The 25872-nt window shown below is 43.2% G+C and overlaps 1 protein-coding gene across 6 annotated transcripts in view; it reads left to right on the top strand.

Annotated features, from left to right (window-relative positions):
* IFT56 (intraflagellar transport 56) overlaps positions 1 to 25872 on the top strand; it is a 1103321-nt gene that overhangs the window by 573153 nt on the left and 504296 nt on the right. For all 6 annotated transcript variants that reach the window (XR_012235287.1, XM_073592705.1, XM_073592704.1 and 3 more), the window contains one exon: positions 23070 to 23125. Coding sequence is in view for 5 of the 6 variants with exons in the window: in XM_073592705.1 (XP_073448806.1) it covers positions 23070 to 23125 (56 nt within the window). In the remaining variant the exon portion in view is untranslated. The remainder of the gene's footprint in view (positions 1 to 23069; positions 23126 to 25872) is intronic.

Genomic DNA, 25872 nt, shown 5'->3' with positions numbered 1-25872 from the left:
GAACCACTATTAAATAAAATTAGATCCAACCCAGACATCAAGGGTATAGAGATTCACAAACACACATATAAGGTTGCAGCCTTTGCTGACGACATGCTCCTATTCCTCTCAGAACCCCATATCTCTACCCAACGTCATTCAAGATTTAGAATATTTCCAACTACTTTCAAACCTAAAAATCAACCACTCAAAATCTAGCGCCCTAAACATTACACTACCCCCAAACTCAGTAGAATTATGTAAGAAAAACTTTCCCTTCTCGTGGGCCAATCAAAGTATAACATATCTTGGAACTGAAATTCCTACAAATTTAAATGATCTTTTCAAACTAAATTACTTACCCATTCTAAAAGATACACAGGATGACCTAAAAAAATGGAATTCCCTCAATATATCTTGGTTCGGTAGAGCTTCCCTGGTCAAGATGACAATTTTACCTAGATTTCTATACGTGATGCAAACAATTCCCATTAGGCTCCCATCTGCTTTCTTTAACTCCTTCCGCAAAGCATGCTCTACTTTTATCTGGAGGAGCAAACCTCCCAGAATTAAATTTACGAGACTAAACCTCCCCAAAAATAAAGGGGGGATAGCTCTACCGGACCTCCAAAAATACCACCAGGCTGCTCTTCTGACAAGAATAGTAGACTGGAACATTCACGATAAAGTTAAAGACTGGGTGACTCTTGAACAAACAATCTTCTCACACCAAATAAACTCCTTTCCGTGGATCTGCCCAAAATACCACTCAAAAAACATTAAAGCTCACCCCCTTATCGGTCCCACACTAGAAATATTTAGTAACACCTATAAAAAAAACAACCCTTTTCCTTGGATGAGTCCTCTAACACCATTAAGAAATAATCCAGATTTTCTCCCAGGTACAGAAAAAAACTTTCTTTCTAAATCATGGCCACACAAAGAAATCCTAGTCAAACACTTCTGTAAAAATGGTAAACTTTTATCAAGAGACGAAATTAATAAAGACAGTGACCCTCCACAGATCTCTCATTGGAATTACCTACAAATTAGACATTACTTGACTAGCAACGAGATAACCCAACACTGGACCAGACCTCTTACGACACTAGAAGAACTTTGCACAAAATCAACCCCACAGAGACACATCATCTCTATCCTATACAACTCACTTTTTATGAGCAATTCTGAATTCTCCAGCTCGTCATGTCAAGCCTGGGAACAAGATCTTAACCTAAATCTGACAGAGGAAAATTGGGAAAGGATCTTTATGTATGCACATAAAGGTTTCCTTAATGTTGCCACTCAAGAGTGTGGCTATAAAATCATCACTAGGTGGTATAGAACCCCCACCCTATTGCACAAATTCTCTCCTCAGTCAACCGACAGATGTTGGAGATGCAAAAATGAGGAAGGCTCGATGATCCACATCTGGTGGACTTGCCCGCTTATCCAAAATTTTTGGAACATGGTTCACGAAACCGTCAAGTCAATCACTTCAGAAAACGTAAACTTCAACCCAGCACAATACCTCCTACACTACAACTCACTACCTAAAAGACAATACCTAAAATCTTTAACCATGTTTATGATAAATGCTGCAAGACACTGTATCCCCTGCCATTGGCGCTCAAATTCTATTCCTTCAAAAAAAGAATGGTTTCGCAGAATAAACAATATAGAAAGAATAGAAGAACTCATAAGCATATCTCAGGAGAAAATAACTTATTTTGCTTCAACATGGTACAAATGGATAGAATTCAAAAACTCTCAGGAATACAAAGCAATCAATATTTAATTAAAAAAACTACATTTAATAAAAAAGGCTCATAAGAAGGTTCAAAAATGGAACGAAATTAATATGTCTTTTTAACAACTACCATCTCCTACCTCCCCCCTTTTTCTTTTCTTTTTTTTTTCTCTCTCCCCTCCCTTCCCTCTCTCACCCCCAAATCATAACTCGAGTTACTTAATATTTACTACTATATTTCAAGATTTCCTTGATACTACTTGAAAATATAATTAGCATAAAAAGAAAAATGTTTATTTTTGTAACTATATACAACCATATTGTATTCATACACTATCCGTAACTGTATTAAAACCCATTGTCATATGTACCACTTTTATGCAGATGTACTACTACAATGCTGTAATGTCATTACTTGTTCAATCAATAAAAACCTTTGTGAAACAAAAAAAAAAAAAAAGAAAAACGATCGCTTAGTGACACTGGTGATGGGGGGTGATCAAGGGGTTAACCTTTATTAGGGGGGTTAGGGGGGTACCCTGGACCTAAAGTGGGGTACCCCAGACCTAAAGGGGGCTAACCCTAACTGCCCTAACACTTATAACTGTCACAAACTGACACCAATGCAGAAAAAAAAACTGCTATTGGTGTCAGTGTGACAGGGGGGTGATCAGGGGGTGACCGGGGGGTGAAAAGTGTGCCTGCCTGTTCTACTGAACGTGTAGTGTTGCTGCACTTACTTGATGTCTTCTCTCCTCGGCGCCGGAACAAAAAAGACCGGCTCGAGGAGAGATTACATCACTTCCTCTGTCTGTTTACATTACAGAGGCAGAGGAAGATCCTCATTGGCTGGGAGCGATCGCGAGGGGGGGGGCCACGAATGGATGGCCTCCCCCTCACCTCTCATTGCTCCCAGACACAAGCCGACCGTCTCGGGCATCGGGGGGGGGGGTCCGATCGGACCCCCCGCCCGTGGGAGGCAGATCACATACATGTACGTGATTCTGCCTGCCCGTGCCATTCTACCGACTTACATTGTCATGAGGCGGTCGGCAAGTGGTTAATAAAAGTGATGACAACTGTGCTTCAGTGATGATGTATTCAAACGTGCTGCAATTCCATGTGCCACAGATCATGTGATGGTGAAACAAAAGGTAACCCCCCCAAGGTAAAGCGCTCACCTTAGGGAATGTGACTAAGTCACTAGACAAAGTCAGGAAAAGCTCTTGAGCCACCCAGGGCTCAGTGTGGATCACAGGAAGACAGGCTCCAGCTTAGGTTCAAACCATAAGCAAAAAGAGAAAGGAGAACCATATAGTGTGATAACGTTCAAAATATTTTATTACAAGGTCAGATAAAAAACTCTCCCCCAGAAGGGGGTACTCACATTTTGAGGGTGCGTCAGTGCACCACTCTAAAGAGGCATATAACCTGGATATAACAGTGAGGTAATGGATGTATCAGTGAGGTTATGGAGACCTTCCCAGCACAGACAGCTGCTGCTGCCTAACACTCCGTCCTGGCCCCTCCCCTACGCGTCTTCGACACAGGGCATACGTGTCATCATCAGGGGGATTGTGACCTCACTGATACATCCATTACCTCACTGTTATGTCCAGGTTATATGCCTCTTTAGAGTGGTGCACTGACGCACCCTCAAAATGTGAGTACCCCCTTCTGGGGGAGAGTTTTTTATCTGACCTTGTAATAAAATATTTTAAACGTTATCACGCTATATGGTTCCTTTCTCTTTTTGCTTATGGTTTGAGCCTATGCTGGAGCCTGTTTTCCTGTGATCCACACTGAGCCCTGGGTGACTCAAGAGCGTTTCCTGACTCTGTCTAGAGACTTAGGCACATTCCCTAAGGTGAGCGCTTTACCTTGGGGGGTCACCTTTTGTTTCACCATCGCATGATCTTTGGCACATGGAATTGCAGCATGTTTGAATACATCATCACTGAAGCACAGTTGTCATCACTTTTATTAAGGACTTTTGTGTTTAATATATGTCTAGTTCATGATGGACGATTAAGTATATGTATTGTGTGACACTTTGCACTTTTTGGCTGGCACATGTCAGCATTTCAGTATTTGTTTGCATATATGAATTATTTATGAAGTAACAATATTTACCTTATTACTATTACTTTATATGTCTATTGCACCTTTTAGCACCTGTTTTGCACTCATTTATTTTGGAGCATGTTTATTGATATTACCATTATTATTTCATATGCCTATTGCACAGTTTATTTGTGCACATTGTTTGTTTACCTTGTGGGATATAGCACATATTGGGGTTAGACATCTTTACACTCTGTTGTATATGTGCTGTATCTCTTTGTGCCGGGATTAGGGCACGGTTAGCACACTCTAGCGCATCATATTTTATGTATTCGATTTTTTCTTTACCGCCTCCCCTAGTGATTTTATATCCTTTTGATATAATGATGTTTGAATTTGCCGACCTAAGGCCTCTTCGGATTCAGGGGTATCCTGTGTTTTACTAGGATCATTTTCTTTTAGTAGCAACACTAGATTTTTTAGAGCTCTAAACTCAGCAACAGAGAAATCTTTCCAGATCTCCTGGTGAGAGATTTCAGCTTGTTTACCACGTCTGTCATTGTAATACATAAATTTAAAGGTGAGTTTCCTAGCAAACAAATAGAGATCCTTGATGATCTCAAATTTGCTTGGTAGGGAGTTGGGGCAGAAACTAAGACTGAGCTGAAGTAGCTCATGTTCTATAGTATTTAAAGGATAGGATGACAAATTTATGACCTCTAGTTTGCAACTTTCTCTTATAGACTCTGTTAACAGAGTTTTCTATTGTTGATGTATTCACCGCAGAATTTGGAGGCAAAATATTAGGGTTCGTATCAGATGGCTGTGTTTTAACCGTAGGGAAGAATTGATCTATACGTCATTTCTTTGAATCCTTTTGGATTGCCCCGGCTGCCGCTGTACTAGCGGGTCTCAAAAGGGCAAAAGTTTTTGCACAGTCTATAATTTGTAGTCGAGTGTCAAGTTCTGCTTTAGGAGTCACCGACGTAATGATAGAAGAAGTGTCAGAAGAAGCACCCGGTGTTTGATTAGGAAACATAGAAACCCCTCTATTCACCATAAGGGTGGAGTCAGTATGTAATGCATTCTTATTGTCTGCTGAGGGATTAAGCTCACCCAGTGCTCTTTTTTTGTCTGTACCTGTTTGCTACCCTCCACCAGTTTGTGTTCTTTTTCTTGAGCCTCAACCTCTTTGTCGTCCCCGATCAGATGTCCTAGAACTTTGTGAGATAAGAGTTAGCAGAAGAGTCTGAGTCGCTTGCTCTATCCTTTGATTTTTTTTAATATTTCTTTGTGCATTTGCATACTTACGATTACCTCGTTGGCCATTAGTCTGTGGCCAATTGTACGCATACTTTCTTGCAAAGGCTAATTTGTCTCGTGAGAGTTTGTCCTCTTTCTTAAGTAGCAGATCTTTCATAAAGCTTTGAATGTGTTCCTTTAAGCGTATGTCCATAGGCTGCAAAAGCAGAATTGTTTAGCACTATGGTGTTTTCATCATATATTCGTTTTATCTCACAATCTACCAATTTCAATTCCTGCATGTAGTATTCTATCATTAATTCCATCATTTTTTTTTTAGAACAATCGTGGAGGTTACGTTCCCATCAGGTCCTAAAATCCAAGTCAGTGGCCCAAATATTTGGGAAGACCTGTATCTAAGACCCTTTGGGTTCAAATCCTCCGCGATGTATTGTTCGAAGTATATAATGTGCCACAATAGACTGGCTTTGCGTTCGAATGTTTGTAACAGTTTTTGAAAAACTTTCCATTGCAACATTGCTACTTTTCATAGAGGAACATGTTTGTTTGATGTCCAGCATAAAACCCTCCCAATTGTTTCCTGCAAAGTCCGCCATAATAGAATGTCACTTGCAGTTAAATAGAGTTAGTCAACAAAAATAAATATAAAAGGGAGAGAAGGAAGAGGGTTTGGGGTTAAGATTTACACAGTATAGTGAATATTTGTATCGTATAAAAAAAACCTACATTAAGGAGTTCACATATAAATATTCTTACAAAGAACATTTTCCTTTGACGGATCCCACTTCCTCCAGGTACAGGGAGTCGCTATGGGTACGTTTTACGCACCCTCTTATGCGAACCTGTACCCGGGGGGGGGTGGGAACGGGATCTGTTTGCCAACGAGGGGCAATCAAACTTTTTCTCTTACGTGCTGGGGTGGCTCCGCTACATAGACGACATTTTGGTGCTATGGGTGGGACCACCAGAAGCGCTTAATGAGTTTATGGCCATTTTAAGTCATAATGACTATAATTTAAAATTCACTATGCAGTCAAGTCTCACCACTATTGCATATTTGGATATCACTTACAATATCACTATGGATGGCCTGATCAGTACGTCGTCATATCGGAAACCCACTGCGGGTAATACAATTTTGCACGCGCTAAGTGCACATCCCCAGCCCCTCATTCAAAGTATCCCCTTTAGCCAATACCTGCGCCTTAAACGCAATTATTCTAGGGATTCTGACTTCAGGCGGGAGGCAGACCTCCTATATGAACCCCTTTTGGCCAGGGGATACAGAAAAACCAGCCTTAAAAAAGCTTTTAAAAAAGCTGTGGCTAGATCGGGGAGTACTATTCTCTTTCCAGGACCCAAACAAACTGATTCCGACAGAGTAAGATTCATAACCACCTATTCTGATCAACATCAGTTAATACGGTCGGTAATTCAAAAACATTGGCACATCCTACTGGCAGATCCCACTTTGACCAAATATATCGGGCCCAAGCCTGAAATCACTTATCGACGAGTAAGATCCGTCAGAGACTGTTTAGTGCGGAGCCATTATTGCAAAACTAATACAAGGTCCACCAGGCTTATTTCAATGGGGTATGTGTGATTTTTGCGATCTATTATTGGTGGGACCACCTTTTCCTCTCCCAAATGCCCGCATTCATGTTTTACGACATCACATCACCTGTCAAACTCAAGGAGTCATTTATATAATGTTTTGCCAATGTGGAGCATTCTACGCTGGCAAAACTATCAGGCCATTTTGGAGAAGGATTAAAGATCATGAATACAATGCCACTAGTGGTCTTCTGAATACCACTATGGGCTATCATATAGCTTTTAAACACAAATATAACCCCATGGTTTTCAAATTCGCTGCTCTTGATGTCATTCACGTAGATCCCCGTGGAGGTAACTTTGATAGAAGAGTACTCCAACGGGAAACTGAATGGATACATAAATTACGGGCCACCGTGTATCCAGGCTTGAACGACAAGATGAGACCCTTTCTGTAATAATGACCAATCAGGTTAACTTGTTGCTTTGCATTTGCATATATCCTGCTTCCCCCTCCCTTTAGTCTTCCCTCGGTTGCTCCATGATATTATCTGCCTCCCGATATAGCTTTTTTGTCTATAATTATTGTATATATTTATATTTAAAATCTATGTCATTCACAGTGCATATTTAGTCAATGGAATATGGGCCCCACAAATGCGTCAATGGGATACCACAGGGTATACAGTTGGTATGATTATTTAGGAATTTGTATTTTTCTTTATATTCGAATGTTACTCATTTCTGATTATTTGTAAACAATGGTAACCATCCTTACAATTTATTTATACGTTTAAATGTTCATATGTATACCTGTTTTGTTTTTATCTGTCTTGTGTTGCACACTCAGGGGACTTAAGGATGATGCATTTTGTTGTACCAATTTATACTACATAGTTTTATTCATTTGTTCATGTTTTCCTGCATATTATTCCAGATAGGCATTTATAATGGCGTTTTGCTCTACAGCGACCACCAATCCGCTCCTGTGAGTTCCTCTACTAAATGGGGATGCTCATTGGTGCGGATTCAATGTAGTTGCCTGTCTGGTACTCTGCCTACAAACCCCATAATGCGTTTCTTATATCCTGCACATGCGCAGAAGGAGTGGGGTCCCACTCGCTGCGCGGCCTGTTGTATTCGTAGCTCTCTCTTTGCTTGTATGAGGTGGCAGGTTTGCGCACAGCGTGTTAGGTCTCGTCCCACCGCCTACAATGCTCATAACTCGCTTTCATTGTGCGGTGCCCGGAATGCGCATGCACACAAGGTCTCACCTTCCCCACTGCCTACAATGCCCATAATTCCCTTCGTCTGCTGAGACCTTACTTACCAGTATAAATAATGCTCCTCTGTATGTGGGCTTGTTGTGCAGCGCCCGGCTGTCTCCCAGGGGCACGTTTTCTTACTATATCCTCCATGTAAGTACTACCCACTACTCTCTCTTCTGTGTAAGCATCTGGGTTGTCATCAAAGATTTTTAATTTACACCTTTATATCTTCTGTTTATAGGCACAGCGTGTTATTTCAGGCTTTATTAGCTATGAGCATTGCTGAGTCCCAATAAGGGTCTGTTTCCTGTATATATGTCGGACCTTATAGTATTGCTCAGCTGACCCTATACATGTTTGGAGTAAGTATTTGCTCTCCATATATATCTTCGCTGTGCCATATGTCCTTTTAGTGGTATACTTACTGAAATCCATCACATTTGATTTCTCATAGTTTGGAAACCCATCGCCTATCCAGGCTGCGGGTATATATCACAACGTACTCCAACTTAAGGTGCACCCTTTTGTTGCTCGTCCTTGATATGTTTCCCCTGAGTGATTCAACATATGCTTTTTAAACAATACCATGCTGTTCTATGATTGTGCAATAGTTTTGATTTTAATGGCAATGTATCTCATTTCAGGTAATGAGATTTGTTCTCTTATCTGTTGCGTCTTTGAACCTTGGTCGTGTCCTGAAGAAGCCTAACGGCGAAACTCGTAGACACACAAGGGCTCACTGTACAAATTGCATAAATGCATATGTATGTTTTTTACTCTTCTCAACAATTATGTTTATATTTTTGTATTTTTTCAATAAATGTGATGATTTATTTATATTGTTTCCTTCTCCATTGTTTCCTGGCCTATAAAGTCCGACTTTAGGGAAGTACCTCCAGTAGTATCCCTTTTTCTTCACCGATATTACAGCCCTCTATTTCTATTTAGGGTTAAGTGTGTCCTAATTTGTGTTCTAACTTAAGAGGGAAGGGGACTGTGCAGGGAAGATAACAGATCGCTGTTAATACTCTGTATGAACAGACAGTCTGTTGCTTCTCTCCTCAGAGCACCCGAAACTGTGTTTACACACACAGTTCGGGTTCTCTGTGTCTCAGCGGCGATCGCAGGAGCCCGGCGGTGATCGAGACCGCTTGGCACTCACATCGACTCGGGGGTAAGCGGGAGGTGCGCACCTCCTAGTGGCCACAGGGTGAAGCGACGTTACATAATGTTGTTTCGCCCAGCCGTGCCGTTCTGCCGCAGTGCAACTGCGGCAGCTGGTCGGCATGTGGTTAATAGGGCTAAGTTTGTCCTTAATAGTTTTAATCTCCTCATCAAGTCTTGCCAATTTCTTGGATTTCCTGTCAACCAAAAAGCAGAGAAATGCAACTCCTGCCTTATTAAAATAGTTGTACCATTCCTCCAGCTCGGTGTCACCCTTTTGGGTGCCAACTTCCCACCTTAGACTCCTCGGGACCATTGAGTTCTTAATATAGGTCTCAAGGTAGGCTGTATCCCATTTTGTGAGGGTTTCAGAGACCATAAGGTTATTTAGCCTCATAAATATCCCCCCTAGGTCACCTTCTTCCTCTTTGTAGAGCTCAAAGACACCATCTACATTTACCACTTTAGTGGCTTTAAATTAAAAAATGTCCATATTCCTATGGGCACTTCTAGATATAATCAAAGATATAATCAAACAATCACTATTAAATGTATTCAAACAATCACACAAGCTGCAGTAAACATATCAAAATTGAACATTATTAAAAAAAAAAAAAAAAAAAAAGCGCTAGTGTACTAAATAGACTGTATTACACTATATGGTCAGTTTTTTTTTTTCTGGGTCATTTGCTGAGTGTAACAGTCACGGACTCTATAATGATGTCAGGGCTTAGGAGACCTACAGCCATTCATCCTGTGATACTCGACCAGATATAGTCTGTGCAAGTTAAAAGCCTTGGCTGGGCTATAGCCACATGCCTTTTTTTGCTTGCCATCCGGTAAGCAGATTTTTCTTAAGGTGGCGGGGCACTCTATGGTTTGAATCACTGTGGTGCCACTGGGAAGAGGATTTATTCCATCCTATATGTTGATCAATAACATGCCATTTCAATGAGGATTTTCCTGCAATATTTGGGACTATTTAGCACAGCTTCTCTCATTTCCTATCTATTATGTGTATGTCACTTCAAGCTGCTGCTTTGTTTATATAATTTAATGATGCTGGTACACTAGCACGTGTTTTTTTTTTTTTATTTGCCTAATATTAGGAGGTATTTACCATATATGCTTGTGCCAACGTCATCGGTACACACGCACTGAAGAAAGGGCACAATCGTGCCGTTTGTAAAGGGCCCATGCCGTGACCATCAGCTCCCGTGCGCATGCGCGGGAGTGATGTCACGTGACTCTTGTCAGTCACAGAGCCAGAGTTCATGGCCCCGGAAGGAAGAGGTGTGAAGATGGAGGCGGCCACCAGTCGGGACATCGGGGACATTGCGGGATTCGTTTGCAGTGGCGATGCATACTAGCCCATTATGCTTTTACTTTGCAGGGAACAAAAGAGGAAGTAAAACCCATCAGGGTTTATTTCCTCTTTAACCACTTCAGCCCCGGAAGGATTTACCCCCTTCCTGACCAGAGCACTTTTTACAATTTGGCACTGCGTTGCTTTAACTGCTAATTGCGCGGTCATGCAATGCTGTACCCAAACAAAATTTACGTCCTTTTCTTCCCACAAATAGAGCTTTCTTTTGATGGTATTTGATCACCTCTGCTGTTTTTATTTTTTGCGCTATAAACGGAAAAAGACCGAAAATTTTGAAAAAAAATGATAATTTATACTTTTTGTTATAAAAAAAATCCAATAAACTCAATTTTAGTCATACATTTAGGCCAAAATGTATTCGGCCACATGTCTTTGGTTAAAAAAATGTCAATAAACGTATATTTATTGGTTTGCGCAAAAGTTATAGCGTCTACAAACTAGGGTACATTTTCTGGAATTTACACAGCTTTTAGTTTATGACTGCCTATGTCATTTCTTGAGGTGCTAAAATGGCAGGGTGGTACAAAACCCCCCCAAATGACCCCATTTTGGAAAGTAGACACCCCAAGGAAATTGCTGAGAGGCATGTTGAGCCCATTGAATATTATTTTTTTTGTCCCAAGTGATTGAATAATGACAAAAAAAAAAAAAATTATAAAAAGTTGTCACTAAATGATATATTGCTCACACAGGCCATGGGCATATGTGGAATTGCACCCCAAAATATATTCAGCTGCTTCTCCTGAGTACGGGGATACCACATGTGTGGGACTTTTTGGGAGCCTAGCCGCGTGCGGGGCCCCGAAAACCAATCACTGCCTCCAGGATTTCTAAGGGCGTAAATTTTTGATTTTACTCCTCACTACCTATCAGTTTTGAAGGCCATAAAATGCCCAGGTGGCACAAACCCCCCCCCCCCAATGACCCCATTTTGGAAAGTAGACACCCCAAGCTATTTGCTTTGAGGCATGTTAAGTCCATGGAATATTTTATATTTTGACACAAGTTGCGGGAAAGTGACACTTTTTTTTTTTTTTTTGCACAAAGTTGTCACTGAATGATATATTGCTCACTCAGGCCACGGGCATATGTGGAATTGCACCCCAAAATACATTTAGCTGCCTCTGAGTATGGGGATTCCACATGTGTGGGACTTTTTGGGAGCCTAGCCGCGTACGGGACCCCGAAAACCAATCACTGCCTTCAGGATTTCTAAGGGTGTAAATTTTTGATTTCACTCTTCACTGCCTATCACAGTTTTGGAGGCCATGGAATGCCCAGGTGGCACAAAATCCCCCCAAATGACCCCATTTTGGAAAGTAGACACCTCAAGCTATTTGCTGAGAGGCATGATGAGTATTTTGCTGCTCTCATTTGTTTTTGAAAATGAAGAAAGACAAGAAAACATTTTTTTTTTTTCTTTTTTCAATTTTCAAAACTTTGTGACAAAAAGTGAGGTCTGCAAAATATTCACTATACCTCTCAGCAAATAGCTTGTGGTGTCTACTTTCCAAAATGGGGTCATTTGGGGGGGGGGTTGTGCCACCTGGGCATTCCGTGGCCTCCGAAACTGTGATAGGCAGAGAAGAGTGAAATCAAAAATTTACGCCCTTAGAAAGCCTGAAGGCGGTGCTTGGTTTTCTGGGTCCCGTACGCGGCTAGGCTCCCAAAAAGTCTCACACATGTGGTATTCCCGTACTCGGGAGAAGCAACAGAATTTATTTTGGGGTGTAATTTCACATATTCCCATGGCATGTTTGAGCAATATATCATTTAGTGACAACTTTGTGCAAAAAAAAAAAATGTGTCTCTTTCCCGAAACTTGTGTCGCAATATAAAATATTCCATGGACTCGACATGCCTCTCAGCAAATAGCTTGGGGTGTCTACTTTCCAAAATGGGGTCATTTGGGGGGGTTTTGAACTGTCCTGGCATTTTATGCACAACATTTAGAAGCTTATGTCACACATCACCCACTCTTCTAACCACTTGAAGACAAAGCCCTTTCTGACACTTTTTGTTTACATGAAAATATTATTTTTTTTGCAAGAAAATTACTTTGAACCCCCAAACATTATATATTTTTTTTTAAAGCAAATGCCCTACAGATTAAAATGGTGGGTGTTTCATTTTTTTTCAAACAGTATTTGCGCAGCGATTTTTCAAACGCATTTTTTGGGGAAAAAACACACTTTTTTAAATTTTAATGCACTAAAACACACTATATTGCCCAAATGTTTGATGAAATAAAAAAGATGATCTTATGCCGAGTTCATGGATACCAAACATGACATGCTTTAAAATTGCGCACAAACGTGCAGTGGCAACAAAATAAATACATTTTTTAAAGCCTTTACAGGTTACCACTTTAGATTTACAGAGGTCTACAGCTAAAATTACTGCCCTCGATCTGACCTTCGCGGTGATACCTCACATGCATGCTGCAATTGCTGTTTACATTTGACGCCAGACCGACGCGTGTGTTCGTCTTAGTGCGGGACAGGGGTGCTTTTTTTTTTTTTTATTTTTTTTTTCTTTATTATTTTTTTGCTTTTTTATCTTATTTTTAAACTGTTCCTTTCATTTTTTTTTAATCATTTTTATTGTTATCTCAGGGAATGTAAATATCCCCTATGATAGCAATAGGTAGTGACAGGTACTCTTTTTTTGAAAAAATTGGGGTCTATTAGACCTTAGATCTCTCCTCTGCCCTCAAAGCATCTGACCACACCAAGATCGGTGTGATAAAATGCTTTCCCAATGGCACTGTTTACATCCAGCGAAATCTAAGTCATAAAATGTTCGTAGCTTCCGGTTTCTTAGGCCATAGAGATGTTTGGAGCCACTCTGGTCTCTGATCAGCTCTCTGGTCAGCTGGCTGAATCACCGGCTGCATTCTCAGGTTCCCTGTTGAGAAAGGAGAGCCAGAGAAAAACACGGAAGACGGTGGGGGGGGCATTCCCTCCCACTGCTTGTAAAAGCAGTCTAGAGGCTAATTAGCTGCTAGGATTGCTTTTACATGAAAGCCGACCGCTGGCTGAAAAGAATGATACCAAGATGATACCTAAACCTGCAGGCATCATTCTGGTATAACCATTCAAAGTCGTGAATGGCGTACCTGAAGACAAAAAAATGGTTAACAATAAAGCACAGTAAATGGTAAAGTATAAAAAATTGCATACCTGAAAAGCAAACATGATAAAACATAATAACAATAAAACATTGCAGAATAGAATACAGTAAAAAAGAGCAGAACAATAGGGAGAGAATAGAGAGAGAGAGAACAATAAAACGACAACTATTTTTTTTTTATTTCATATATTTTTTTTTTTTTACACTTTTTTTTTGTAACTAACTTTTATAACTGTAAGCGGTTCCAGGTTCGGGTCTCTCAAAATACCATCTTGGGAGACCCTGTGAAAGTATGCCTAGTCTGTGCAATGCTGTACCCTACGCTAATACTCAACTAGTGCATGGTAGCGTTCAAAACATTCACCAATGCAAAGACCAGGATTGTCAGGACAGGGGGGAAAATAATAGCGGGTGTCACGCCTATATCCACGCTTGCTGCAGACACGACATCTTTTTTGGGGGTGTTCGTTGGGTAGGGGTACTCGGGAGGATATAAGGAAAATGCCTCTCATGCAGCTGACTGCATTTGGTTGGGGATGTGAATGGGGGAAGTACGGGCGCTGCAGAAGTGGTGGGTTCCCAATTAGGATTGGCGAATGCAGCAGGAAGGGCACTATGGGCACGACGGGACTGTTTGTTTTCTTGGTGGCAGCGGGGCACTACTTGTGCTTGCCACCTCACCAGCTTGAACTGCACTTATGGGACTCGCCACGTCACCAAGTGTTACTGCAGTGCTGGTTTGACTACGATCGGGGTGTACTAGGCCGCTGGTGCTTGCCAGTTCACCAAAACGCTACCAAAAAAACTGTTAGCGATCGCAGGGATCAGGCCTAACTCTGCGAATGCTGCAGCTATGCGTTTAGTGTTTTGTGACAGTGATCGATCGATACTGCACTTGGGTGGGCTGGGCCGGGCGAAGGGGCAAAACGCAGGTGCTAGCAGGTATCTGGGCTGATCCCGCTAACACTGCATTTTTGGGAACCCTAAACTGCTGGGGACGCTAGTATAGATCTGATCGGATCAGATATTGATCCGTTCAGATACTATACCACTAAGGGAGGTGTATGCTGCATGCGTGAGTGTTAGCGGTACTGGCGTTAACCTGACGCTGCCTGGGGCAACGCATATCACCGCCGGGCGATCAGGGGGCTAAACCTTTATTCGGTAATAAATGGCGGGTGCTCTGACACTATAAAAAATAAACGAACTAACCAGCGTCACCCGTAACACTTATACGGTGATCAGTGGTGAAAGGGTTAACTAGGGGGCAATCAAGGGGTTAAAACATTTATTAGGTAGTATATGGGGGTCCCTGTCGCTATAAAACACTGACGGCGAACCTAAATATTTACCTCCCTTACTAGCGTCACCAGTGACACTAATACAGCAATCAGAAAAATGATCGCTTAGTGACACTGGCGACGGGGGGTGATCAAGGGGTTAAAACTTTATTAGGGGGGGTTAGCGGGGTACCCTAGACCTAAAGGGGGCTAACACTAACTGCCCTACCACACTAACTGTCACAAACTGACACCATGCAGTAATCAGAAAAAAAAAACCAAGAAACAAAAAACTGCTTGGTGTCAGTGTGATGGGGGGGGGTGATCGGGGGGTAAAGGGGGGTGTAAAGTGTGCCTGGCATGTTCTACTGTGATGTGTAGTGTTGTGCACTCACATTACAGTCTTCTCTCCTCGGCGCCGGAATGGAAACTGCTGAGCCGAGGAGAGATGACATCATTTCCTCTGCCTCTGTGTACTACACTGAGGCAGGGGAACATTCCGATTGGCTGGGAGCGATCGCGAGGGGGGGGCCACGAATGGATGGCCTCCCCCTCATCTCTGATCGCTGCCAGACCAAAGCCGACCGCCTCGGGCACCGGGGGGGTTCGATCGGACCTCCCGCCCGCGGGAAGGCAATCGCGTACCAGGTACGTGATTTTGCCTGCCCGTGCCATTCTGCCGACGTATATCGTCGTTAGGCGGTCGGCAAGTGGTTAAGCAGTTTCTGGAGAATCAGGCGCACGCATCTTTTTGTATCTTCTGGCTGGTTACAGACTTTCCCTCTTTGGTCTTAAGGCATGATGAGAGTCCCATCCAGCTTATGCCTGACAACCCTTTTGTATGTCAGGTTGTTAACCATAGTTACCGACAACAGTTTCAAACTTTTTTACCTTAACAGATTTCTCCAACTGTCAACAGTTCCCATTGTTTGAGGACAGCCTGTATTACCAAGGCATTAGTTTGAGAAGCATCCTCAAACAAACTCATCAGTAACCTGGTTTCTGTTTCTATCTAAACATGTTGTTTTTAAAAACTAGTCTGATAAAGTCATAAATTTTATATATATAATATATCGAACGCAACACATTGTGCCCACAGTGGATGCAGCCAGACTTAGTGGAGGTAGATTTCTGCAGCATATTTGGCAAGTACAAAATCACAGTATATATAAAATAATATGCAAAGTGGTTGGAGGGAAGCTTCCAAATGACAAACATGTTTTTATTACAAATTTTGTGAGCAGACTGCAGTTCCTCTTTTAGCCCTGCTCTTTCTGAGACCTTGTGTAAATACTGAACTCTGCACTCCAGCTGTGGAATCTGTGCCCAAACCCCCACCATACTCTCATATTGGCCTAGAATTTAACATGACTGCCTGTGTGAGTACCCAATCCCACCCCTATAGTGTATATGTGAGTGTAAGCTTGCATATCTGGTCCTTCAATAGCCCGTTGTATCTTTCAATCAAACCAGCTGCCTGTGGATGGTATGGGATGTGGCACAACCAGTGCACTCCAGAATTTTGGGCCCACTGTTGTACTTTTGATCTGATGAAGTGTGAGCCGGTATCACTTTAGACTTGTTTGGGACAACCATAAGCAACTACAAGTTTCTGGAGCAGTTGAAGCATTGCGGCTTGATCTGCACGTTTTCAAGGATGAACAAGTAAAAGTCTTGAATAGGTGTCCACTGCAGTGTAACAATACTTCAGCCCATTGTTTGCCTGGGGTAGGAGACCGATGAAGTCAATCTGCCAGATCTCCGCAGGCCCTCCCGCCCCTCTTAATGGACCCGGTGGAGTACTTTTGCAATGGCCATTGTCTCACTTCTCCACACACTGTACTGTTCCCTAGTACAGTCTTTATCATGTCCATGGATATGGGCAATCCTCTCTGCTGTGCCCATTCATATGTTGCTTTCTGCCCCACATGTCCAGATTGCTTGTCACCAAGTTCATCAAGTCAGTATCAATTGGCACAACTGCTTTCACTTTTGCAATTTCACCTGCCACTGTTATATTAATCAAAGTCTGGGAGCACATGTGCGTCAACACGCCCCACTTTTATGGTTCGGGAGTGAGCTTCCTTCCGGATGTAGTCCCAGACTTCCTTGCCTTCCCACACCACCTTTCCATGAATCATCCATTGGACTTCCACATGGGCATCCAAGTTGTCAGTCCTTTAAAAACTGCCCAGCTGTCAGTGTAAGCTAGTGACATGGGAAGAAGAATCCTCCTGAAGAGTCATCGCTACAGCTTTCAACACTCAACTGACTGGATCCTCCAATTCCGGTCTCCTACAGGACTTTGTACTCGGGTTGTAGGCTGCTGCTGTCCATTTACACCCAGACGAGGTGACTATGGCTGAACCATCAGTGAACCACGCTGACTCCTTCATGTCTTTTGACAGAGACTCAAAGGGTGGAGCCTCTTGAATGGGGGATGACTGCAGCACAGGAATTTCTTCTTCTGGCTGGGTGCTAGTGAAAGTATCAAGCCCTGCCAACTGTTTTGAAATGCCTCTGACATCCCCAGCTGCAATACTCCCTCTTTCTTGAAGGTACCACTTCCATGTTATCAGTGTCTGGTTCAGGCTACAGCTGCCCTAGTGGTCAGTCCATTATCTCTCACCCGTCCTGCTATTGGCAATGCAGTATGGATAGTGACTGTATCCTTTCCTGTAATGGTCTCTACATGTTGAAGTGCTATGTAGGCTCCAAACAGGTACTTCTAGTGGCTTGTATCTCTTCTGTTCTACTGTAAGTTGTTTGGACCAAAAATCTTTTTCCTGGTGACATTGTATATATGCCTCAGGATCAGCCCAAGATGTGTTAACAGTCTCCAGAATCCCACAACTCCTATGAACTTCTGTGCCTCCTTTTTGGTAGTAGGGAGCGACAGTACCTGGATATTTGCACAACCGTCCACATCATACCTAGGAATTTTACCTCTGTGGCAGGTCCTTGGACTTTGTCTCTGTTGCTAGCTCACCCTCTGTTCTCTATGTACTGTATCAGCAGGTACAGTGCCTCAGTTGCATTTTCTTTTGTCCCAGAAATCATGATGTCATCAATGTAGTGAAACGCAGCAACTGTCAAATTTAGGGTACTTGAAGTGATTGTAAAGCTTTACTTATTTGAACAGAGTGGTCCTGATCTTCCTTTTCTGGGGTCCCCCCGCAACACTCCTGGCTCCTCCTCTTTTCAAGTGCCCCCACGGAGAGCAGCTTTTCATGGGGGGACTCGTGCAGGCACGCTCCCAAGTCCTGCTGCTGCGTCCATTGACACAGACAGAAGGACCCCACCCCCCAGCTCCCGTGTCACTGGATTTGATTGACAGCAATGGTAGCCAATGGCTCCTGCTGCTATCAATTTATCCAATGAGGACCCGAGACAACGACTGGAGCTGCTGTTTTTTCCCTTCTTGGAACGATCAGGCTCAGGTAAGGAAAAGGGGGGGTCTGGGGGGTGTTGCAGCACAAAAGGTTTTTCACCTTAATGCATAGAATACATTCAGATCCACTTACATTTTTCACTCTATTATATTGCAGCCATTTGCTAAAATCATTTAAGTTCATTTTCATTTTTTTTTTCCTCATTAATGTACACACAGCACCCCATATTGACAGAAAAACACAGAATTGTTGACATTTTTGCAGAAATTAAAAAAGAAAAACTGAAATATCACATGGTCCTAAGTATTCAGACCCTTTGCTCAGTATTTAGTAGAAGCACCCTTTTGATCTAATACAGCCACAAGTCTTTTTGGGAAAGATGCAACAAGTTTTTCATACCTGTATTTGGGGATCCTCTGCCATTCCTCCTTGCATATCCTCTCCAGTTCTGTCAGGTTGGATGGTAAACGTTGGTGGACAGCCATTTTTAGGTCTCTCCAGAGATGCTCAATTGGGTTTAAGTCAGAGCTCTGGCTGGGCCATTCAAGAACAGTCACGGAGTTGTTGTGAAGCCACTCCTTCGTTATTTTAGCTGTGTGCTTAGGGTCATTGTCCTATTTGAAGGTAAACCTTCGGCCCAGTCTGAGGTCCTGAGCACTCTGGAAAAGGCTTTCGTCCAGGATATCCCTGTACTTGACCGCATTCATCTTTCCCTCGATTGCAACCAGTCGTCCTGTCCCTGCAGCTGAAAAACACCCCCACAGCATGATACTGCCACCACCATGCTTCACTGTTGGGACTGTATTGGACAGGTGATGAGCAGTGCCTGGTTTTCTCCACACATACTGCTTAGAATTAAGGCCAAAAAGTTCTATCTTGGTCTCATGAGACCAGAGAATCTTCTCACCATCTTGGAGTCCTTCAGGTTTTTTTTTTAGCAAACTCCATGAGGGCTTTCATGTGTCTTGCACTGAGGAGAGGCTTCCGTCGGGCCACTCTGTCATCAAGCCCCGACTGGTGGAGGGCTGCTGTGATGGTTGACTTTCTACAACTTTCTCCCATCTCCTGACTGCATCTCTGGAGCTCAGCCACAGTGATCTTTGGGTTCTTCTTTACCTCTCTCACCAAGGCTCTTCTCCCCTGATAGCTCAGTTTGGCCGGATGGCCAGCTCTAGGAAGGGTTCTGGTCATCCTAAACGTCTTCCATTTAAGGATTATGGAGGCCACTGTGCTCTTAGGAACCTTAAGTGCAGCAGAAATTTTTAGTAACCTTGGCCAGATCTGTGCCTTGCCACAATTCTGTCTCTGAGCTCTTCAGGCAGTTCCTTTGACCTCATGATTCTCATTTGCTCTGACATGCACTGTGAGCTGTCAGGTCTTATATAGACAGGTGTGTAGCTTTCCTAATCAAGTCCAATCAGTATAATCAAACACAGCTGGACTCAAATGAAGGTGTAGAACCATCTCAAGGATGATCAGAAGAAATGGACAGCACCTGAGTTAAATATGAGTGTCACAGCAAAGGGTCTGAATACTTGGGCCATGTGATATTTCAGTTTTTCTTTTTTTAATGGCCACAATATAACAGAGTGAAAAATGGGGGGGTCTGAATACTTTCCGTCCCCACTGTGTGTGTGTATGTATATGTGTGTGTGTGTGTGTGTGTGTGTATGTGTATATGTGTGTGTATATGACACAAACATAGTACGACCCCCCAGATCCACCCGCACTCAGCCTCTCCACGGTGACGGTTCCCCCCACACTCACTCCTCCACAGCTTGTTCAGCTTCTCCTCCCAGCCAACCTGATGCGTACTGATTGGCCAGGAGGAGAAGTCGGAAGACAATAGCGGATATTCGCTATTGTCACAAGTGGGTGGGTTCAGGGTGCAATGCTCTGCGCCCCGAGCCCAACCTTTTTCAAGCCAATTAGAGCCTCAGGTTCTAATCATGTGTGGCTTGAAAAAAAAAAAAAAACTCATACAAACATATGAGTCCGGCGCTCTGCAGAGGAGCAGCACCCCAAATGGACTGGCCGCTCCTGGGAAGACCCCTTTCACATGGTGTAGACTTTGTCAAGCAGATCTCTCTGCTGATCCCTACTGAGCAAGTGGATGATAGGTCCGTGTCCACTCCGCTGATGCAGAGAGGCACAGCCCACTGTTCTCTATGGGGTGGTCGGATGGAAATGGATCGCCTGTCTAGTTCCATCTGATCCGATCTGCTAGATGGATGGGGAATAAGATCCCCATCCTTCTGTTTTTAGCGGACTGGACTGGATCGGATGCAGACGGGTGTAAATGGACACATGTCCATTTACATCAGCCTCTCTATAGAGAACAATTGGTGGTCTGTTTGGGCCCGCCTGAAAAACGGACAGGCAGATCCGATCGGTGTGCTTGTGTGAAAGGGGCCTAAGGCATGCATCTCTGTGCAGGCAGTCCCATTGATGTCATTTGGGATGTAGCAACTGCACGAACAGAGCCATTGTTTCCAATTTTACATCCATATAGGTCCGCATGCATGTCCCTGAGCTCACACTGCCTGCGTTCGGGGCGGTGTACCCACACCCACGGATGTCAGATTGGGAACAGCAGCTATGCCTGTGCAGCCGTTGCATCCCATTTGACATAAATGGGACTGCCTGTACACGGATGCATGGAACACCTGTGCATTCCTGTGTGGGTAAACATGGCCCCTCATGGGCGTACACTTTAGTATGCCACATGTGAACGATGCTTTAGTAGCAGTTTAGCAGGAATTTTGTATGTTATGTTGTGCACTATTAATGATTTTAGTGTATTTAAATATTGTTTTGATAAACATTTGCGCAAATATTGCGCTGCTTTAAAAATCAGTAGCACCTTCTTTTTATTCTACTGGCCATGTGCTTTCAGAAAATGTATAGTTTGGGTAGTATCATTTCTCTGTGCCTTCAATCCCACCCACTAGCAGAAGGCATAGAGTATGAGGAGGACTGGGCAAGATGTTTGGAGGCTGTTTAACTGCTTCCCACCCAGCCTATTGTAAAATGATGACCGGGCAGGACCCCTATTATCCTGGGTTGATGCCATATGACATCCTCCCAGGATCGTGCCCCATGAGCCATGCTCTGGCGTGATCTGCCACACGCTGGGATACAGCAGATGACAGATCAGTGTACCGGCCTGCTGTCGGTACCATGTGATCACTATGACCAATCACAGCAGATCACATGGCAATTGTACACAATGAATGGCTTTGATTCATGCCTTTCATTGTGTATTTTGTTGATCTCTCTGGTCACAGTAATCACATGGTACAGACAGGGCCAGTCACAACTAATCACAATAGTAAACACTGAATGAATGGATTTCATTCAGAAAAAATGGTTGCTTAGAACAGTGAAGTTCACTGTTATAAGCAATCATAGTATTAAAAAATATATATTTTTTATTTTACATACTGTCACCAGTCAGTGTCCCTGCTAACCACCATACCAGTTACTGTATATGATGACGCTGTACTGCACTGGTGACAGTATGTGAAAAAAGAGGTAATTTTGGGTATTAGCACTGTCTTGGCATTTTAGGGCCTCAAGAAAATAAATAGGCCATCAATACATCAGGATAAATCGATTTTCAGATATATATACCATTGTTTGTGGAGTCTCCTACAGACTAAAAAATACAAACTGATTTGGGTTATTTTCACCAAAAAAATGTAGCAGTATATATTTTGGCTTAATTTTATAAGGAAAGATTATTTGGAAAATGTCATAACAAAGAAAGAATAGGGTGCTTTTTCAATTAAAAATGTTCTGCCTTTTTTCGTTTAATTTAGCAAAAAATCAAAAACCTAGCGGTAATTAAGTACCACCAAAAGAAAGCTCTAGTTGTGTGAAAAAAAATTATAAAAATGTCATATGGATACAGTGTTGCATGACTGCGCAATTCTCATTCAAATTATTACAGCTGAAAGTTGGCCTGGGCAGGAAGGGGTGAAAGTGCCCTGTATTGAAGTGGTTAAGATTCCAATCTAATTTGCAATTAGGCAAATTAATTTGTTTAAAACCTGAAAATTGCAACAATGCTAATCATAATTACATGGGCGCCGTTTACAGCTCTTACAGAGTTTACATCCAGATATAGGCAAATCTATTTTAGAGGTTATTCTGCCAGCAAATTACAGTCAATTCTCTTTATGAATCAAATGAATAATTCATAGGTGAATGTATGGTGAAACATGGTTGAATTTTGTATGATGTGGACATTCAGTCCTGTATAAATACACTTTACTGTTTCATGCAAAGTAACAACTATAAGACCCCTTTCACACTGGGGCACTTTTCAGGCGTTTTAGCGCTAAAAATAGCGCCTGAAAAGCACCTCACAAGCCACCCCAGTGTGAAAGCCCTAGTGCTTTCACACTGGGGCGGTGCGCTTGCAGGACAGGAAAAAAAAGTCCTGCAAGCAGCATCTTTGGGGAGGTGCGGGAGTGGTGTATACACCGCTCCCGAAACGCCCTGCCCATTGAAATGAATGGGCAGCGCTGCTGATGCGCCTGCAAAGCGATTCGGCAGTGCTGCAACAAGGGTGCTATTAACCCTTTCTTTGGCCGCTAGAGGGGGTTAAAAGCTCCCTGCTAGCGGCCGAAAAATGCCGCTATAACAGCCCGCACCACCCCAGTGTGAAAGGGGTCTAAGTGGTATGAGCATTATAATTTAATTTATAATGTTTAGTTGCAAAGTGAAAAGCTATAAAGACCTAGTGCGGTGTCTTTGTTTGTGTATAGTTTTCTGTTTGTCTTTTATTTTAATTACAATTTGATTTTTTTTTTCCATTTTTAAATATAGATGATGTACAGGAAGCTTTTAACTTGATTAAAGACCTAGAACCATCTACTCCACAGGTACATATTCATCTTTACTTTATGGTCATTAATGATTGTATGCAAGCTTGAGTTAGCTACCGTATGTTTTTTTAAAGTGATACTAAAGTCTTGGTTGTTATTTTTAACAAAAAAAAAAATGTTATATTTGCCTGCTCTCTGCAGTGGTTTTGCACAGAGCAGCCCAGATCCTCCTCTTCTTGGGTCCCTCTTTGGTGCTCCTGGCCCCTCCCTCCTGTTTAGTGCCCCCACGGCAAGCAGCTTGCTATGGGGCCATGAGAACCGAGTCACAGCTCCCTGTGTCTATTCAGACATGGCGCCGAGCCCCGGCCCTGCCCCCTTTCTCTCCTCATTGGCACACTGCTGTCTCAGCCAATGAGGAGGGGAGTCCCAGGCAGCCGAGTCTCTCTTGCAACATCGCTGGATCTAGATGGACCGTAGGTGAGTATTAGGGGGGCTGCTGCACACAGAAGGTTTTTTTATCTTAACGCATACAATGCATTAAGATAAAAAACCTTCTGCCTTTACAACCACTTTAAGGTCAAACCTTACATTAATGCGCCTTTCTGAATTGGCTCTTATTTCCCAGTGTCCTATAAGCTAAAATATAGTTGGGTATATTGATTTATATATGTGTTGATAAACTTTCAATTTGTTTTACTGTCTGTTGATGATGACATATGCTACATACTAGAAACTAAACCTTGAGTCCCAGTTTTGGTTAGGGGTTTGTACACACAACTTGCCCTGAGTTGTACTGGGTAGCCTTGCCTAGCACAGTCCCAATGCAAAGACAAGGCAATTTACCATGGTTCCTATGATTTCAGTTCAGTGGCGTGTGCTGTAAAAAAAATACTGTTTTCAAACTACTGCATCACAATGTCACTGTGTGATTAGAACTTGCTGAAATGCTTGTAAAATTAAAGTTCTAACAAAAAAGTAAACCGTACGGTGCACTGGAATTGGGGCATCTGCACTCCTCCCAGCACACATCAGCAGCCATACGATCAATGAGCCCTTACTGCAAATTTTGGTTTGTTATCAGTCTGTGGTTTTCACCTCATATCAATAGAATATATCAATCGACTTTGGCCTCTTACAGATGGTTTGACAGCAAGAACTTGTCAAAAAATGCAGTTCAGTCTTTTAATATCATAGCTTAAAGAGGAACTCCGGCCGACCTCCCTATTTGTTATTTTTTTGCCCCGCTTACCTGATGGTGGTATCTGCACATTTCAGATACTTACCCATCCAGTGGATCCAGCATTGTCTCTGAGATCCTCTCATGCCCAGCCATAGCTCCATCCCGCGCCGCCATGTTCTCTTTGACATCATTGAGAGGCCGGCCGGCTCTTCCAAGTTCGGTGGGCCTCTCAATGACGCGCCTTGATAGGCCCGTCCCCTCCTCCTGTTCCTAAATGAAAGGCTATGCCTCCTGGGATATGTGACGTACATATCCCGGAAGGCACAGCGGGCAGTGTGCACGTCATTCACCTAAGGCGAGTAACATACATGGGGGAGCAGACTTAAAAATAAAAGTAAACAAAAGGGAAAAAAAAAAACAATGCCCTATTCCTGCAGAGAAAGGAGGAGGGGTTGAGAGGCGGAATAGTTCTCGGGAGACTGAAGGTCCACTTTAACCACTTCCCTACCAGCCTATAGTCATATGACATCTGCAGGAGCACTCTGCCATCCTTGGCGGGCGTCATATTACGTCCTCTGCTATTCGCCACTCCTGCGGGCCCCCAGGCGCCTGCAGCGCGGCGATCGGGGATGGGGCGTGTCCCTCGGACACAGCCCATCCCAGATCAGTGTAAAGAGCCAATAGAAATCGGCTCTTTACCACGTGACTGGCTGTGTCCAATCAGAGCCGGTCACATGCACTGTCCTCGTGTACACGGCTCGTGTGCGCTCTTAGGCGTGCACAGAGCGGCGATCGGGGACAAGGCTTGTCACCCTGACACAGCCCATCACCGATCGCAGTAAAGAGCCAATGAAATTGGCTCTTTACTATGTGACCGGCTGTGTCCAATCACAGCCCATCACAGAATGTCAATAAACCGTGGTAACGAGCTGTTACCGGGTTCTCTTCCTCGCACGCCGATCGTGTGTGAGGAGGAGATTGCGGTAACAGCTTGTTACCTCTTACAGTGCACACCAATCACACTGATTGCCCCCCCCTAATAAAGAGGACCTGTCATTACCCATCAAAGAATCTGTCACCAGCCCTTCTGAGTACCCGAGTACCTGTTACCAGCCCATCAGAGTACCCAAGTACCTGTTACCAGCCCATCAGAGTACCCGAGTACCTGTCACAAGCCCACCAGAGGACCCAAGTGCCTAACTGCAGCCCATTGGATTACCTGAGTAACTGTCACCAGCCCATCAGAGTAACCAAGTACCTGTCACCAGCCAATTAGAGTACCCGAATACCTGTCACCTGTTCATCAGATTACCCGAGTACCTATCTGCAGCCCATGCCTCATAGAATATACCTTGGGGTGTTTGCTTTCCAAAATTGAGTCATTTTGTGGGTAATTCCACTGCCCTGGTGTTCCAGGACCTTCAAAAGTGTGATAGGAAGGAATGAAATTATATGTGTAATTTATGCTCCTAGAATGCCTGAAGGTACTACTTTCAATGTTGACCTCTCTATGTGGCCAGGCTGTGTAAAAGTCTCACACATGTGGTATCGCCATACTAGGGATGAGTAGCAGAATGTATTTTGGGGCATAATTTTTGCTATGTACATGCTATGTGTTCGAAAT

Source organism: Aquarana catesbeiana, linkage group LG07, assembly GCF_042186555.1.
Source record: "Aquarana catesbeiana isolate 2022-GZ linkage group LG07, ASM4218655v1, whole genome shotgun sequence".
Lineage (NCBI taxonomy): Eukaryota > Metazoa > Chordata > Amphibia > Anura > Ranidae > Aquarana > Aquarana catesbeiana.
Note: the sequence above shows the minus strand (reverse complement) of the source record. Positions and strands in the feature narration are given on the sequence as shown.